The sequence below is a fragment of the Cordyceps javanica genome, chromosome 7, assembly GCF_051103115.1.
Source record: "Cordyceps javanica chromosome 7, complete sequence".
In the NCBI taxonomy this organism is placed as follows: Eukaryota; Fungi; Ascomycota; class Sordariomycetes; order Hypocreales; family Cordycipitaceae; genus Cordyceps; species Cordyceps javanica.
The window spans coordinates 530,652-549,097 of record NC_139301.1 but is presented as its reverse complement, the minus strand read 5'-3'; the positions used below and the strand labels follow the sequence as shown (position 1 = coordinate 549,097).

At 53.7% G+C, this 18,446-nt stretch overlaps 3 protein-coding genes across 3 annotated transcripts; 1 reads left to right on the top strand and 2 right to left on the bottom strand.

Moving 5' to 3' along the window:
* Positions 1–1,413: 1,413 nt before the first annotated feature.
* Positions 1,414–3,704, bottom strand: V2A60_009691 (uncharacterized protein; the record flags this gene model as incomplete). The annotated part of the gene is made up of 6 exons (XM_083260956.1): positions 1,414–2,099; positions 2,195–2,329; positions 2,443–2,895; positions 3,015–3,211; positions 3,334–3,404; positions 3,567–3,704. The coding sequence occupies 6 exons, from the start codon at positions 3,702–3,704 to the stop codon at positions 1,414–1,416; spliced, it is 1,680 nt and encodes a 559-aa protein (XP_083117082.1).
* A 1,204-nt stretch (positions 3,705–4,908) lies between these two features.
* V2A60_009690 (uncharacterized protein) lies at positions 4,909–6,515 on the top strand (the record flags this gene model as incomplete). The annotated part of the gene is made up of 3 exons (XM_083260955.1): positions 4,909–5,199; positions 5,320–5,699; positions 5,861–6,515. The coding sequence occupies 3 exons, from the start codon at positions 4,909–4,911 to the stop codon at positions 6,513–6,515; spliced, it is 1,326 nt and encodes a 441-aa protein (XP_083117081.1).
* Positions 6,516–7,849: 1,334 nt separating this feature from the next.
* On the bottom strand, positions 7,850–11,515 carry V2A60_009689 (uncharacterized protein; the record flags this gene model as incomplete). Its single annotated transcript, XM_083260954.1, has 1 exon — positions 7,850–11,515. The coding sequence occupies one exon, from the start codon at positions 11,513–11,515 to the stop codon at positions 7,850–7,852; it is 3,666 nt and encodes a 1,221-aa protein (XP_083117080.1).
* Positions 11,516–18,446: the final 6,931 nt, after the last annotated feature.

Below are 18,446 nucleotides of genomic sequence, written 5' to 3'. Positions count from 1 at the left end.
AGCGCTCGGGCCAGCATCCACGTTCAAGATTCGCGATGGGTCTTATAAGATTGGGGAGGGAAGGGGGGACAGATTGTCAAGGTGTTGTTTTCTTCCATATGGAACACCTTGACAACCTCGTTTCTTCTTTCTCTCTTCTCTTCTGGCCGGGCGCCGGATACGGGACAGCAAATTTCGAGGGCACTATGCAACAAATTCGCTCCACCCCCTAGTATTGCGGTTTCTTCGCTGTCGAATTGGCAAGCATCTCCGAAGCTTCTGCAGCCTGATCAGCCCCCCCCCCCCCTCTTTGCTTCGTCCCGCTTATTTTATATCTGTGGCAACCTTTTTTTCTCTCTCTCTTTCTCGTATGTCTCTTTAGTGTTGATAGGCATGAATGATTGCCTGGTCCAGGAAAGAAGAACGGAGACGAAGCTGCATTAGTTTGCATTCGATAGTCGCTTGGTGCGCCGTCGTGTCCACCACCTCCCGGCTTGGCCAGCTAGCTAGCTTGTAGCCAAGTAGCTAGGCTGGTTGGCTGGATACTGATAGTAAGCTAAAAGAGGTAGCTGACTAGAACAAAAATTGGACGGAGCCTTTTCCTTTTCCTTCTTCGTCGTCTTCTTCTTATTTGACTTAACAACCTTTGATGGTACGAGAGCGGGGACCTGTTAGTTTAGATTGCTCCACGCCGAACGTCGCATGATGGTGGGATGAAGAGTTTTCCTCAATTGCCGTCTTTTTTCTTCTTCTTCTTCTTCTTCTTCTTCTTCTTCTTATTGCCTTCTTTTTATATGGGTCTTGGCACACGTTTATTGTCAATTAGAGTTTTGACCAGTCGGTAACCGTTTACTGGACCAACATCTGCTCGCATATCCTGGCTCCGGGTGCGCCGTGTTTGCGCTCCGCGACGGAACAGGGCTGTGGCGGTGTGGGTTCTTCTTGGTCCTCGTCTTCTTTTCTACTAAGTAATTATCTCAGTCATGCATTGATGGCCGACGCATCGATAACTCCGGGTGAACACCGTCCTTGTCTTATGCATACTCTCACGAATCATGCCACAAAAACGCAATTGCGGATGCGCGCTTCACAGTAGGTTTGCCGAGAGGGCATGGCATCTGGGACGTCCTGGAGAGCCGCACTCTTTTTTTTTATTGAAACGGGTGGGGGAGGGGGAGCTTCATCAGGGATCGCGGATGCGGCCCGAACCTGCGCCACGCCGCCGATTTTTGCAACGTTTTTCTACTAAGTATTCTTCATCCGTGAGTAAATACCAAGACCAAGTAGCATGTATGGAGGCGACGGGCAGGTCTCATTGTAAGTACTCAATGTTATACGTAAAGGGAGTTGGGCGCGTTTTATGTAGCGGAAAAGGTGAATTCTCATGTTTACTTTCTGCCCTCTCTCTATTCGCTGCGTACTTGGTACAATGTTTTACAAGGTCCTTGAACACTCGGCACTTCGGCTCACGTCTGTCCCAGCCTGCGACTGCTTGGTGATCTTGACCGGGCCCTCGTACACGCGGCGGCTCCATATGAAGTAATATGCCATAGCCCATGCCACGACCACTGTAAAGATTAGCGACGACCAGTTCATCGACTCGGCGGTAAGCAGCGGTAGCGGCGCTTGAGGGAAGAAGACCACGACGAAGACGACCGAAAGGTAGCAGAGGGCGATCATGTTGACGGGGAGAGACCAGGAGCCGAGCGAGAACTTGGCCGGCGGGATGGGCTCGCCCGAGTGCTGGCGCCATATGAAGCAACCGATGCAGACAATATACGAGATCATAACGGTTCCGGACCCCAGGGCCACGAGGTTTTCAAATGCGACGCTGCTGCCAATGTTGATCAAGGAGAGCAGTATCGAAATCAGCGTGGACATGAAGACGGCATTAACAGGGACTCCAAGCGTAGGGTGAACGTGTGAGAGCCAGGGCGAACCGGGAAGGCCCTTGTCGCGGCCAAAAGCGTACATTTGCCGGGAGGCGCCAGCCATGATAGTCACGCAGGAAAACGTGACCATGAGCAACACGATGCACACCATGAAATTGGTCGCGCGGTATGACTGAGTCACGTTGAAGACGACTTGAATGAAGGGGATTCTCGTCTTCGTCTGCAACACTGTAGCGCGCGCGCATCTTGCGTGTCAGTTCGGTTCGCGTTGGCAGAAAAGACGCGAGGGGGGCTGCCCTGGAAGAGAACACATGCTTGCTTACCTTGCTCCAGATCGCCTATGCAATAGCAGAAAGTAATGGCCGTGAGCCATCCCATCAAGGCGTTAATATTAACGGACCACATCATGCTGATGGGCAACGTCCGCGCCGCGTCCTGCACCTCTTCCGCCATGTGCACTGGTTCAACCTGTTAGTAGAGAAAAGCGAGTCATGCCGGAACCCACCAGAACAGAGAGAAAAAGAAAAACTCTAAAGCAACAGGATACGGAAAAGCAGAGAGAAACACGTACCGGAAGCATCCGCGCCGAGCAGAGGTAGGAAGCTCGCCATGGAACCAATCAGAGTCGACAAGCCAATGTTGTTCCAGCCGCCGTCGTGGAACTCGGTCCAGACAATGCGGCTGGGAGCCCGGGGGGCGAGTACCCAGAGCGGAACAAGGATGCAGAAGAAGCCAAAAATGTGGACGACGAGGATGGCGCCCTCGACGAGGTTGAGCCGCGACGCGAGCATGGTGTTGAAGGTAAAGGCGAAGACGATGACGGCGATGACGAGCATGGTGCCATGCCAGCGCTGAAACTCGTACGTGTCGTAGTTGAGGGCCAGCAGGCCCTGGGTCAAGGTACCGGCCTGGAAGGCAATCGACGTGACGAGCGTCTGCCATCCGAGCACACCGAGCCAACCTGGAAAAGAGCCGACAACAACACGTCTTCCGTCAGCGTTTCTCGTGTCCAAGCCGGGCTCGCCTGTCCCACATGTTTGGATGTGTGGCATCAAGGATGTGTGGCATCAAGGTGTACTAATAGGATGGGGGGGGGGGGGGGGGGAACAGGTCGGAAAAGGAGGAGCAGAGGAGGAGCCTTACCGATAACGTAGCTCAGGAACGCCTGATTGCCCGGCGGCGCAAACTCGGACACCCAGTGATACTGGCCGCCCGTGGTTGGCGCGATGGATGCCATCTCGCCCATGGACGCGTACACGGCGTTGAAGCCAACCCACGCGACGATCCATGTGTAGATGAGGCCTGCCGAGCCGCCGTTATTGAGGGCGATGTATGCCGTGCTATAGCGAGGGAGGGAAATCAAGGTCAGATGATGTTTTTGAACATGCATTCATGCGCAGGCGGCCGTTTGAGGAATATGCTTTCTTGGCAGCTTGGAGGGAGGGGGGTTTATATTACTCACAAGAGAAGCGACTCCCACGAGCACATGAAAATGGCGCAGAATCCAATCACAGTAAGGGATTTGAAATTTCTCTGCAAAGAAAAAAAAATGCAAAACCCAAAAGAATGAGTCGAGACAGTCAGCGCTCATGTCCTTTCTCTCAGCTGGATTGTTGCGTTGCTGCGATTCCCCCACCCCCGGATAAACGGACAGGGTCGCTTCTTCACACGCCAACCGAAAAAAGAACGACTCACCCGCATCTCCTGAATCCTTCCCAAGCGAGTCATGTCGCGCCTGTCATTCTCGTTGCCGTATCTGGCGAGGTCCTCGCGCGCCTTGTCGTCGTCGTCATCAATCATCTCAAAAGTCCGGCGCTCGACACCGGTCCCCATCTTGATACGGGCTTCTTAGCAGCTGCTTGTCGTGGTTGGTGTGCTTGATGTGTGGTAGGTGTAGGCGGAAATGAAAACCACCGTCTCTCTTTTCTCTGTTGATGTCTTTGTGAAAACGTTCTTCTTGAAGATGTTTATAGTTTCTTTTTACAGTCCAAGGGGCCGGCGGCCGGCCCGCTCCTTGACCCCACGGGAAACTAAAAACGAAGAGCGCCAAGAGAAGAAGAAGAGGACAAAAAAAAAGAAATAAAGAGTGACAGTGAGAGACAGAGTTTACAAGGAGCTAGCTAGCTATAACAGCACTAAAATAACATCACGGCTGACCACTATGGGAAAGTGGAATCAGAGACCACTCACCATCAACCTGGAACCTGGCCGATGGGCATGCCGCATCAACCCCCCTGATGATGACAAGACAAGTGATCTCCTCCTCCTTCATGCAGTGGAGATGGACACGACTTGAACCAGGCCCCCCCAGGGCTGCATCAAACTAAGAAGCCCACTCTTCTCATCCCCAGCGGAGTTGTCTTACAGTGGCTGTCGGCAAGGGCCTCGCGGGTGGCGTCTGAGAACCCTTTCTCGACTGATAATAGTAGACCAGAAATGCTAGGCTACTCAGTACTGGTAATCCGTACGGGATTACCGATACTGACAATGGACTTGCTTGTGTTGTGTCGCTCTCCTCCAAGGTCGACAACTGTGGATAAGTACTTACCAGTAGTAGCGACGATCTCGGCCCCCCCAGGTTCGCCTATTTTAGCAGCGTAGTAGCCACTATATATTTCACGACATCGGATGGAACGGCGTAACATCGCTCTTCCCAACCAGATTTGACGCCTTTTTGCTAGTTCAGATGAGAGTGAGTAGCTTCTTCTTTTTCTCTTTTCTCTTGAATCAGAACCAGACACTCTCTCGCTCTGTTTCCTGTCTTCGCCTCCCCGCGACATCGTCAAGACCGAAAGGGCGCCGCATTGCTGATAGGCCCCCCCCCCCCGCGTACTCTCTCCACACCCCCCAGTTTCTCTCTGGCCGCATTCTCGACAACCTCGATCAAACGGTTTCTTCTTCTTCTTTAATTGGCAAGACAGTTCCCCCTCCCTCACGTGGCCCCCGGGCCGTCGTCGTCTTCCTCTTCTTCTTCTTCTTCTTCTTCTCTCACTCTGGTTCCCTCTCTCGCGTCGTCTCTACCCGCACAAGCGCTGCCATGGCTCAACGCCGGGCTGTCGAACAGCTGCCGGCCTTTGCCACCATCTCCCACGATGACCGCCGGGGAGCACTCTGGATCGCCGCCATCCTCAGCCTCATCTTTGTCACCATGACCTTTGGCACGCGCATGTACGTGCGCAAGCACATGCTGGGCTTTGACGACTTTGCCAGCATGGTCGCCGTCGCCCTGGCCGTCGTTCAGTATGCCTCGCTCTTCGCCGGCATGCCCTCTGGCCTGGGCACGTCCAAGCTGTCTGTAACGGCAGGCAACGAGCACAAAAACGGCTCTGTACGTCTCTTTTCTCCTTTTTTCTCTCTCTCTATTTTTTTCCCTTTTTTTCCCTTTCACCTCTACCATGGTCTCTTTCTTTTACGTTTGTCAAGACTAACAGATGTGACAAAAAAACAGCTCTTCCTCACCTCGCAGGCCGTCTTCATATGTGGCCTTTACATGGCCAAGTTTTCCGTGCTGCTCGCCACGGAACGGCTCCTGGCCTCGACCATGAAGACGGTACAACGCATCTGCGTTTTCATCCGGGTCTCTCTACTGGCCGTCGCCGTAGCCTGCATCTTGCTCATCACGGTGCGCTGTTCCGCCCGCGGGCTGGTTGCGGCGCCGTCGTCGGCCGCGCGGTGCAGCAGCATGGGGATGCGCTGGCTCGTCATCGCTATTCTCGACGCCGCCACCGAGGTCGCCATCCTCGGTGTCTTTTACAGCCTCGTCTGGTCGCTGCAGATGCGGGCTGCGCGGAAGTGGATGCTGACCATTTTGCTTGCGCTGCGGATGCTGTAAGCAAATCCCCTTTCCTCTTACTGTCTGTCTGTCTGTCTGCCTGTCTGCCTGTCTGCCTGCCTGTCTGCCTGCCTGTCTGCCTGCCTATCTGTCTGTTCCTCTCTGCGTGCGCTTTCTTGGCAAAGTGACATTTTGACTGACAAGAATGCATTACCAGCTGCCCAGTCTTCACCGGCGTCTACGCGGCCTCCATCCAGTCGTACTCGGGGAGCGCCGACCCTGGGGTGCAGGTCATGTCGCCTCTCGTCTGGCAGCAGGTCGCGCTCGGGTACTCGCTCATCGCGGCGCTGCTCATTGCCCTCATCCCCTTCATACGAAGCTTCCACACGGGCATGGTGATGAACGTGCAAAACATGAGCGGTAGCGGCGAGCATGCCGGCAGCTCCGCGCGCTCCCGCGACAACGTCTACCGGCTGCGGAATCTGTCCAAGTACAGCACCCGTGGCGGCGGCAGCAGCAGCAACAACAGCCAGCCGGTGCGTAGCAGGCCTTTATCCGAGACGGCAGTGACGCAGTCCGTGTCGCGTCCCGGCGAGACGCAGGAGCAGTGGCGAAGCATGAGGCCCTCAGATGACGACGCCGGAAGCGACCGCAGCCCCGACGGTGCGGCGGTGCCGGCGGTGCCGGCGGCGGCGGCGGCGGCGGCGGCAGACGGGCAGCATTATCCGCAGCAGCAGGAGCCCATTATTATACAAAAGACGGTTGACTGGTCCGTGCAATATGAGGAGGGCGAGACGAGGGGTCTACAGCACCCTGGCCTGCCCCAGTATCTAAGCCCCGAAACGGTACCGCAAGGAAGGACAGTGAAATGACGTTTGTCTTGTCGAGGTCTTGCCCAGCCACATAAAAAAAGAAAAAAGTCAACAGTCTACTTGTTAAAAGCTCTTTTTTTTTCTGAAGAAGGGAAAGGCAAGAAAAGGGATCGCAATGCCTCCATCCTCACAACAAACGCTGCAAGAGCAGGAGGAAGAATGAAACAAAAGCAAGCCTTCAACACAGCTGCCATTGGCAAAGGGAAGGCTGACGGGCGGGCCAAAAAAAAAGTACAACACACAAAACCATTCCACAACTTGATAAGTAATGCATAATGCTGTTTTTGAATAGAACACACCCCCTCCTTTCGCTAGTTACAATGCAGAGGGCTGAAGAAAAGGGGAGGGCGGGGGAGCCGGGAGGGGGGGGGGGGGAGCTAACAACATTATAATCCGTACTCTGGGTGTTTATTCTGTTCCATCTTCCTGTCCTCTTCTGTCTTTCTTGATTTTGATTATCCTTGTTTCACATTTGTCATCGTATACATGCATGCATAATCTCCTTGTTCCAGAGACAATTTTCTGAACTAGCATGGGAGGGTGAGGGGCATTTGACTTTGCTCCTGCGTAATCGGGGCAGGGTTAACATGATCAGCAGACCGACTTACTTACTCGGTAACTTTTTGTTCATCAATGACAGAAGGGAGAGAAGAGGGGGGGAGGAACCCTGGCTTGTCTTTTTCTTTCTAGGACGGGGATGTCCTTGTGAGCATGCCTCAAAACAAGCACTACCAACAACAACAAAAATATCCAAACGAAAAAAAAAAAAAAAAGAAGATCTGCCAGAAAGCAGGGTTCTTTTTTCTGTCATGAGTCAGGTTCAAAGGGTGGCACACCTGGCGGCGGCAAGACTTTCCACTCCCGTTGAGAACAAGGGATACTTACTTAGAGCGGAAGAAGGGGAGGGGAAAGGGGATCGATCGATCGCGCCTGTCAGATAACGCATGGAGAAAAAGAAGCAGTGAGACAGTTGCGTATGTTTTCTTGACTGTTTGAGAGTTGCGTATTATATACACCTGTATAGAATAATATCCACTTTTTGCCCACATTCAAAGAAATATAAAAGTGAAAGAGAGCTGCATCATATACCATCCTTTTTGGCTTATTTTTTCCCTTCCCGTGTGATATGTATAATTCTATGCAAGTACGTGCGTAAAAGAAAGACAACTGGCCTCCCGGGATATATCCATCACAGCCCGCATAGAGAAGCAAACCCGGAAAAAAAGAAAGGACAAGGAAAAAAAAAAGACAGACAAAAGTGTCACAAAGATAGATGTATAGTTGAACAGAGACGAGATCGATTGGTGAGACCATGGGCTGCATCAAGCTAAAGATCATTGCCGACTCTTGAAATCCGGGCTCTCAGCACGTCCACCAATCTTCATGATGCCGCTCAATAGCGTGCGACCGACTTTGCCATTGCGGCTCTTGGGCGTCCCGCGAGATGAGAATCCACTCACTTTACGCGCGTCGTGGCTGTCGCGCCCGCGGCGCATGTCTCTGCTGCGGCGGCGGCTGCTGCCTTCGTCCGGCCCGTCACTGCCGGAGCCGCTGAGCATCTGATCGACGTCGTGACACATGGCCGTGTACGCAGCGCTATAAGGCGACCGCAGAGGCTCGGCCAGGGCGGCCTGCTCAAGCGTCTCGGCAAGGCGCGAAGGCGTCCCTCGGGCGGCAGCTTCAGCAGCACGCAGGCGGCCGACCTTGGCCATGCAGGCATCCACCCGTTTCTGGAGGCTGAGGCACAATTCATTAAAGATAAGAAGCTCACCATCCGCGTGTTCCGTCTTCAGGTCGTTCGGCCGAGCGCTTGTCCACAACTTGACAAGGCCAGCGAAGCTCTTGGGTGCGTCGATGAGGTAAGGGAGACTGCCAAGCCCCTCTCTCAACGTAGGGCTGAGTCGCCCGCAGATAGTGTTGGGCGTACTATAGCTGGCAGGTGGCGCCACGACGCTGCGGTCTGAGGGGATGCTGCAAACTTGGTCTATGTATTCACGGAATACCACTCGGTGGGATGTGAGGAACCGGTTCATTGGCTCCATGTACTCTTCACGCTTCCCAAAAGTGCCCAAATTTGACAGCTTTTGCAGTGTTTTTGCTACCAAGGTGAAGGTGCGTTGTGCTTTGCTGCGAGGTAGGTCCCGCAGCAGGCCGCACAGCTTCGGCGCGAGAATAGCTGGGCAGATGAAACGCAGGAACAAGAAGCCGGAGACCGCTGTGTACGTGGTGGAGCGCTTGAACTCTCCGAATCGGTCTTCAGCAACTCCTCGAATATATTTGAGAACATGCCGCAGCTCGGGCGGGATACGCTTCGCTGTCTGGGCGATGCACTGCCAAATCTCGGAGGTGATGCGAATGAGCAAGGCCCAGTGTTGGTCGAGATCTCCTCCGTTAAGCTTGCTGGGATCAATTTCGCAGTCTGGATCCATCTCGTTGATCTCGTAGACCTTCTCACGCAGGGCCTCCTCGAGGTACTCCTTACCTAGGCGTCTCATGTGAAACTCAAGGGACTGTGTAAGAAGAGTATTGCCGCGGAACAAGAGGTTTGCTTCGCCCGCGAGCGATTTGCTCATATCGCGAACAATCAGCTCCCGATCGCTGGGTGACTCGATTGAGTCGTTTGACTTGAGCCTGCTGCTGAATCTGTATTTTTTCATCGATGTTTGGCTTCCAGGCCCGTCAATTTCGTCTTCAACGAGCGCGAGCAGCCATTCAGAAGCGGCACCGGAAGCTTGGAAAATGTTGAGATAGAGCTCAGATAGCTGCTTGAGCTGTCCGGGCAGTGCAGCAGAAATGAGAGCAGTCAAGCCGGTTGGAAAGCGGTGCAGGGTCTCGGATAATGCCTCGTACTCTTTGGCCAAAAGGGCGACGTGCTCGTCGTGCGAGAGCCGGATAAGCATGGAGCCAATGACTTGCTGCTTTTCGTCTCGAATCTGCAGCCAGTCTTCATGGGACTCGCCGCGCTCCAGTTGATCGAGAGCGATGTGGACAGTCCCGCATATTAGTTCCTGGGGAAAAACGCCTCGGCCGCCATCCATACCCTCGATACGCTTGAGAACCACAGATAATTCCTGGACCGAGGGTGCCAAATCCATAAATTTGCAGTCTTCACGCCAGAAGGGATTCTTTGTCATGTGCTTCGTTGTCGTGCGTGCTCGTACTTCACCATCGAGAATGACCTCGGCCAAGTAATTGCCGACCAACGGGTCCTGCTCCGTTTTGTGCGACCTTTCAGGTAGGATGTACTCTAGCCCTGATGGTCGAGCCTTGATCTTTGCTTCAGTTATTCGGACGGCGACGACTTTTTCCATGCGGAACACTTCGCCTTCCGTCTCCGTCTCGGTATCGGGAATATTGATGAGCTCGTCGTCTTCCGCGTCTCCGAGGTGGAACAGATCCGGAACGGCATATGCACGGAGTAGGACGAACCAGACCTCAAAGTGGATGCGGCTATCCAGAGCCAGGTATACAGGGCGGAAGACGGAAAGGCGCGAAGCCTTGGGGTGGTATGTGGGGAAGATTGCTATGCAGAACTCCTCGTCGAGGACCGTTCGATCGAGCTGCTGAATGGCGTGCCTCGAGAAATGTGTCAAGTCAATGTGAGACAAGACGATGGAATCTGTTTCGAGCATGAGCGTCAACTCACCGGTATCATGCAAAATGCATGATACTCTCCGCCAGGCCGCCGAGGGCGACCAGATGTCTCGAGTCGAGGAGCGTTGGAAAGCAGCTCTAGGATTGGGTGCGACACCCTTATCCCAAAGCATGAGCTTGTCAATCTTGATGATATTCCTGGGTTTGCTCTCATCGGGCGACTTGCCAAAGGGACGCAAATCGGGTCGGAAGGGTGCCGTGGGGCTTGTCGGTTTGCCGTTGACAAATTTGACGGGGCTAGGACGCAACTGTTGCCAGCTCAGCAAAGCAGCCAGCCAGAGCTCCAAGTCCTCATGCGCTGCTGGAAGCAAGACTATGTGTGTGGGCGTGGGCGTGGTTAGTTCGATGCAGCGTCCTTGGCCCTGCGTGTATTCGGCGGGGACAACGGTGCAGCCTCGCAGGTCATCGACGAGGGGTATATGAAAAGAGCCGGCTCGGTTGCTGTCAAACATGAGACTGCCCGCTTCATCGTCAATGTAGGCAATTCCAGAATACCATGCGCCGCCCGGTTCCGACTGATACTCGACTTGTCCACGCATGCGACCACACAGCGTTTTCATCAGAGAGACTAGGTTGTTTGGGTCCTCTGCGGCGACAGGTACGCACATGGAATCGACGGACGGCGACGAGGATATGATGGGGGAGCTGGGACGGGAGGTTTGTCGGTGTTTCAATAGGCGCTTGGCGGGCTTTTTGTCCCTGGAGGAGGAGGGTGTTGACGGGGGGTCTATAGGGCGTTGGGGGAGAGCGGGCGTGGCGTACGCGATGGATTCGGGAAAAGAGGACTGCCTGTTGTCGTCTGGGGATGTTTGAATGGGAGGCATGGAGGAGCTCATGCTCCCGACGCGGTGTCTTTGGTCAGGAGAGTTGAGGTGGTTGGCGCGGTGGGCCATGAGGGTGCCGTCGAGGGTGCGGGTGCGAGGGCGAGCACCGATGGGAGAGCCCTTGGCGGTTCCGGGAGAGACCGAGTCCAGCTCTGAGGGATCGGTAAAGGAATCACTGAAGACGATGCCTCTGCGTCTCCCAATGCCACCGGGGATGTCTCGGATGTCTCGCGGGGAGCCAGGAGCAGCAACCGAGTCTCGAGGGACCGGGGTGGGATCGAGGTTCATGGAGCTCGTGGCGGAAACGAGAGTCTCGGCGAGCTCTGGCGTGGACGCACGAGGGCCGGCAGCCAGAGTGGCATGGGATCTAAAGGGAGATCTCAGAACGGCGGCGGGAGCGGCATCAATGGCATCGCGGATGAGGTCTGCGTCTGTGGTGGCAGAGTGGTGTGTCTGTGGCAGGATGCAGTCGGGCTGGCCGTCACCACCGATGGCGGCGGGCTGAGCTGTCTGTCCTTCCATGTTCTAGTTCAAAGGAGGTCATGCCATGACAGGTGTCAAACCATCAAGATGGAATGGTCAAACTACGGGAAGGGAGGGGTATAACGGCGGAGGCGGGGTCGAAGCCGGGAGGATTGGGGTGCGTCGCGCGCGGCCGTCAGCCAATGCGAGGTAGAAGGGATCGCGGCGGCGAGCGCGGCGACGAGATAGGTCGAGGCTATCAGGAAAGAAGAGTATAGACTGGTACTGCAGATGTATGCGTATGCCGGGGTAGCGGGTGGCTTGAAGAGGCGGGACGGGTGTCGAGCGCAGGCGAAGGCAGGCGGTGGAGCATCTGGCTGCGGGCGTTTTGAGGGTCTCTCTGTGTGTCTGTGTCTGTCCTTCCGACTGTCTGTCTGTCCGTCTGTCTGGATGCGGCTTGTGCGAAAAGGCCGGGGGCCTTGCGGGGTTGGCAGGAGAAGAGCAATGCAGAGAGAAGAAGGGGGGTAACGATGGGATGGGCGAAAGCTGGTGGCCAGAAAGACGAAAGACGAGATGAAGAGTTTGAGGTTGGCGTGGGAGTAGTGGACGCGGGAGCGGGATGTGGTGGTTTTGTCGACGAGAGCTGGCGGTCGCGCGGCGTGAAGATTAGGATTAGGGCGAACAAAAACGGCGATGGCGGCGGCGGCGTGGGGTTCGGCGGAGGGGGTGCTAGTGGTGGAGGTTGGTGTGAGAACGATGGGAAGGATCAAGGCAATTAACAAGAAAGGCGATGAATCAAGGATGAAAGGATGGATGAGGAAGAGGTACGTAGTGATTGCGAATTTTGGAGTGACGATGAGACTTGGTGAGAGAGGCAGGGAATAATTTTGTTTCTCCGTCTTTGTTTGGTGACGATATGTCAAACGGAGAGCAGCAAAGCTAGAGGCAGCCTAAGCAGCCTGGATGCCTGCACTTAACTGTGGTAGTGATGTAGAGGAAAGAGGAGGAACCTTGCGTGGTTGCGTGGCTACCAGTGGCGACCACCCACTGTAAGCAGGTACCAGTACTTGGAGATGAGGAGAGGAAGAGGCCACCAAGACGAGGGCTGAATACTTAAGGCTCTCTCAAGGCTGAGGAGAGGCAGGGCCAGGGAAGCCGGGCGACTGACTTACTTACTGGTAGGCAGCTACCTTACTTAGTAGGTACCTAGGTGTAGGTACCTTAGTAAGGTACTTGGCAGGCTAGGTAGATGGGCTGGGGAACTGGTGGGCGGCCGGTAGTTTGTCGCCAAGCCATGTAAGTTACCTGTCACTTACCTATAATTTGGTACCTATAACTTGGCGCTACTTATTGCCTAGGTTGGTAGGTAGGTCGGTACCTACCTAGGTACAGATCAGGTACCTGGAGAGCTATATCCAACACGGAAAGCAAGGCCAACCACTGATGAGTAACTAGGAACCTGCCATTACCTAGGAACTACTTGGCCAAACACCTACTTAATTAATATTCAACTACGGATAACAGATTACTAACGGAGTACCGAGCAGTTACCATGAGTTGACATTCAGCAAGGGCGCACTGGTCTACTACTGAGTAGGTAGGTACAGAACTAGGCAAGGTACCTAGGTACGATGAGGCGCAACAGCTATGGGAGCTAAAAGAGCTAAAAGAGCTGAAACAGCTGAAAGAGCGAAAATAACGAAAAGTGCGAAAAGTGCGAAAGGCGCGAAAAGGACCAGAGTAGCTATTTGGAGGAGCCACAGGGAACTGAGACCATCTGCCTAGATACGTCCAGACAATCGCCAGTAGTATCCGAGTTACCCCTTTGGTCTTAATCATGCCACGAAGTCAGGCGCGCGCTTTCGTCCCTACACGTGCTGCTCTTTTTCTCTCTCTCTCTTTCTCTGAACAGGGTTGGCCGAATCCGGATACTACTTGGTATGCCCAATTGGCCAACGCTTGACGCCCAAGTTTGTCCAAGAGGCAAAATCCGCTCCGAGGGGCTGTACAGGGGCCGCAAATGGCTGCGATGGAGAGAGACGGGAGAGTTGTTGAGGAAAGAAGCAATGCCAAACAAAAGAGAAGAGAAAAGGGAGGGGGGCTACAGAAATACAAGCGAACATGATAAGCAGTCAACTACGGAGTAGCTGTTCGGCCAACAGAACCCCCTTGGCTCGGGCGGGCGGGTGCCTACTAATACTCCGTAAACATGTACGCTGACGACAACTGATGAACCAAACTCCGAGTCGCGCTGGCTACTTGGATAGGTGGTTGGATGACCGGGATACGACGAAGAACAAGTGACAGAACAAGTCACGGAACAGCGCCACGGAACAAACTCACGGAACAAATGACAGAACAAATGACAGAACAAGTGACGGAACAAGCACAGAGCAAGGCTGCCTCCCGCGCCCACTGCCAGACCCCTACTTAGCTCCTCGTTGCCTGACTAGCAGATTTAGAAACAAGAGACCCCCTCTGCCCCGACACTACGAAGTACTTGGTCAGGAAACGAAACGAGTTCCCTCTTCGATTCAAACCAACCACGGATGCACGAATGTGGCAAGTCAATGGCGGCGCGCGTCTTCTTGGCGGGCTCGAGCTTGGTCGGCGGCGACGGCGGCGGCGGCGCTGCTTGGCTGGGGAGATGACCGTGTAATGTTAAATCGTAGTACGAAGTAGTGGTCATTATAATTCCTTCTTTCTTATTTCCAACGATAATCATCACTACCATGACCATTATGAACCATGCTGGTTAGTTGTTCAAAAATAGTACTTCATCTCACAGTCGGACAGCCCGCTCGCTCCCTTGTTGATAATAAACGAGCCTGCCTCTATACCGACCCAGAACAATACTTGGCTGGCTCGCTGGCTTATAGCGACGACGCCGAGCTGCCCTATTGTTTATGCGATGCAGACACGTGCTCAGTTGACAGCTCGTAATACTTTTCGACGGCGACGACGACGACGACGACGACGACTCGGCCGTATCGTCAAGGTATGACGATACTTGAAGCAAACTGGTCCCGCAATAACCAAGAACCACTCAATCATCACCTCTTCAACTCGTACTCAGTAGTTGCCGTTCGCTCGGCAGATGCCGTCTCCTCTCCCATCTCTAGCCGATAGACTAGCCAGTTCCATCTTGCCATCATCACACCATCATCGCCATCACCACCAACGTAACCAACGCAACCAACACGCACCATCATACTTAGCCTGGCCCGTCTTTCCCATGTCTTTTGTACTTTGCTTACCGTCGCCATTTTCCCATCTCCCGGTCCCCGCCCGGCTCCGTTATGCCCCCCCGCCCCCCCCCCCCCCCCCCTTCTTTCAATGTCTTGCATATACCCGACGGTGCTACCACCAACACGTTTCACCTCCCTCATCTGGCAGCTTCCAAACAACACATTTGCTTCCCGGACCGCACCAACCTCTCGTATACTTGCATATCAACATTCTCGTTCCACGCCCCCCGTTCGCTAAATTGTCGTCTTTATGCGAGCCAACGACCTCGATGGAACCCCTCCCACCTATGGGCCTATGGCGAATACGTACGTCTCTTGTCCTCACAACCAACATTTCACGCCTCCACGGGGCCAACAACTTGCAAGGCTCCTCGCCTTACGCACCTACTTAGCCACCCACCCACCCACCTAACTACATTATTACCTATTTCGGCCCATCCCCAGCAACACCCTGCGAGATTGCGCTCGAGACGCACCAGCCTCAACTTGACTAGCGTCGACCCAGATTCCCCTTGTCCTCTCCTGGCAGCGTCGCATTCTCATGTCAACTGACCAAGCCATGCTCCCATCCCCTCTCTCTCTTTCAGCCTGCTCTCGTCCCAATTCGTCTACCCGAGGCGTTGCTACCGCCAACTACTATTTCGCGTGCGGCGCCCCCCCTCCCCCCTCTCCTGCGCCTCCGGCTCGTCCGGACGACGATCGTTGGACAACCACGACCGGGCTGGCCTTTCTTGGCGCAGAGGAGGCTGAACAGGCTGAACAAACAATGGGTTCGTTCCTTCGCTTCAGGGCCACTACCACCACCACCACCACCACCACCACCACCACATGATGAACAGGTTGCGTACATCATCCTGCGGCGTCGATCCGGCAGTTGCGCGGACAAAATCAAACGCCACAAGAAATATTAATAATAGTGAACCCCCTCATCTTGACTCACACTCGGACGACAAAGCAGTGACAGGCTGGCTGGCAATGACTGGGTCGCCCGAAGCCCGGCTGAGACCTGCCATGCGGGCGAACGCCCGGACAGGGCAAAAAGCAATTATACGAAACATTGGGGGCGTTTTCTCTGCGTTGTGGAAAAAGCAAAATTGCCATCTCTGTCTGCCAAAGCCCATTTTTTCCCCAATCTATTTCAAGCCCGCCATTGTCTGCAACAAGAATTAAACCACCAATTAGAAAATACCGGTTGGTGACTACCAGCACGTGCTCGCCTTACCTTACCCTGTAGTTATCACTGTGCAAGCAGCACAGAAACAAGTACATAAAATGTCCAGAAGAGAAGAACATATATACATTCCTGGATATGAGCTACTAGCATTAGGCTAGCAAGATTCATTCTACTATCCATCGCTTCCTTTTGTTCAGTCTCAAACCGCGAGGCTTTACAGCCAAGGTATTGCTTCCGGCGGTCACGACCAAGTTACCGGCGTCGCTGCTCGTAGACGGTTCAAGTGAGAATGCCGCAAACAAACTGCTTGATACATACCAAACGTAGCTGCAGAGCCACGCCATGTATCTTGAGCTGTCGTGCACTGGCTGTCCATGCGTGACGTGCCTTGGCCCGAAACAGACGCTGATGCCTATAGCATGCGGAAGATGCGTCTTGCGAGCAGTAAATATCAGCTTGATGAGGCTAGGCAGACCTCTTCGCGGGCCTTTTGTCTCGGTTTCTAGTTGAAGTGTATCTATAATCATATGAAAGAAAGAACTGTTTTCTTTACAAAATAAACACTGTTCATTACTTGATAATTATACTCTGCCTCCGTGACGCTGTGGCTGGCACACTCTGTTGAATCCTGGCTTCCCTGCGGAATTGAATTAAAAGCAGAAGAAAATAAAAAGAAAAAGAAATCAAAAAAAAATCAAAAGAACCTGCCAGGAAGACTTATTTCGGCCCACAGAAAGTGATAATACCGGAAAACTGACCGCTCCAGTCTTCTTGCCTGGAGTAGAATTCGGGCTGTGCTGCTTCATCAACATAGCCCAGGTCAAATCCAACCCGACTCCCGGTGTGTCCAGAGAGCAGTTAAGAAAAGATTTACGCTCATAGTCTGGCAGGGTGGTCCGCAAACATGTTCGAAACATGTGGGCAAGGATGTCCGAGGCTTTGTATGATTCAACACGGCCAAGCCGTCGTTGAATGTACTGCTTCACATATAAAGACAGCCCTGCCGTCACCAAGTTCGTGGTAGCCCATAATAGGACAGCCTGACTACTCTCCTGCACAAGATGTACTGCTACAGCGCAGGCCATGCTCATTAGTGCGCGAAAGCACCAGGGGGCTGTGGCTTCGGTCCGGGTTGAGCGATGACGACTTTTGTTGAGGCTTGTCGTCACGGCTCGACTTTACTGATAGGGCCCATCAATGTTTTGATTGAAACTGTTCAGAACGAAACTGCAAAGAAAAACGAGATGCCATGCAGCCTCATCTCTGATGAGAATCGCGCTAGAATCGCGAAGCAAGTAGAGATGCAATAAGCCACGACGCAGCTAGTGATGCTCCAGAGGCGCAGTACGGCATGCCATCGATTTGAGCCAATTTCGCCCATAAAATGAAGCAATAGAACGACAACTCGAGTCGTCGTCGGCAGCAATACCAAGGCCTTGTTGTCGCGTTCCGGTGACCCAGCTTAACTTTCCACATCGTGCACATTTGTATCCGTTCGAATGCGTGCCAAGCTGCACGGATGCCCCCCCCTCCCCCTTGACCTCCTCTCCACCATCCTCAGACGACCTGGCTGGCTCGCGGCAGAAAAAGCAGAGCACAGCACGGGATGGCCCCATGGCTTCGGATCCATCCTCATCAGCACTATCAACATCAGTAGAGATGAAAGGCCCCGCGAGCAACCGCGGGTCGTATGCCCGGGGTAATATCGCGGTCTGGTTGATGCACCGCTGTCAAGGGCAGCGCGTCCACGGATCCCGCTTACGAGTCGAATCGCACGACGCCAAGCGGATGGATCAAGTGTACATGTGGTTGGTTGGCAATAATGAGAAGAGCACCCTTGTCATGTAGACTGTTTCGCGTCATGCCACCGCCGAGAAGTGTGACTTGTACATGGAAACAGCGCTGCAGACATTGGGAGACCACTTCAAAAGACGGGTCTTTATCCTTTTCAATGTCTAGTCTCTCTATACACAAAAACTGAACATGTTCGGAGTCTAGCCCATGTTGAGCGTCTTCTTCGCTCGGAGTGCCGTACTCGATGAATTTAAGAGACGCCACACACTCGACGTCCAGAGTACGGATCCAGTTCGACGGGAAATTAGCACTGTTACTGGCTCATTCACATCCAGAAAAGAAGTCAATCAAGTCATGAACATCTGCCACTGGGTCAGTATCGGCTTCGGCGACACTTTAGCGAGAGCCAGCGACGCAGTGCTTTGGCTGCGCTGTCCAGCCAAGACGACAGCATTGCTCGGTCTTTGACACCGCAATCAAGACGGGCGGGCGATCGGGTGGAATTGGAACAATTGTTCCACTCGAAAAAAACGACCTCAATGTTGCTCATAATCTCGGCCTCGGCAATATACTCTCTTTCGTCGTCTGTATCGTGATCAGTCCGATGAGCCGCCATCACCCCGCCCGCCAGGTCCTGATGCTGTAGGAAATCTGAAAGAACCCGCGATTTCTCTCGGACTACCATAAGATCACGGCTGTTGTGTTTCGGTGTGAATATCTTCCAACGAAGCTCTATAGTTCTCCCTCACTATCCGCATTGGCGGCTCTAATGTCG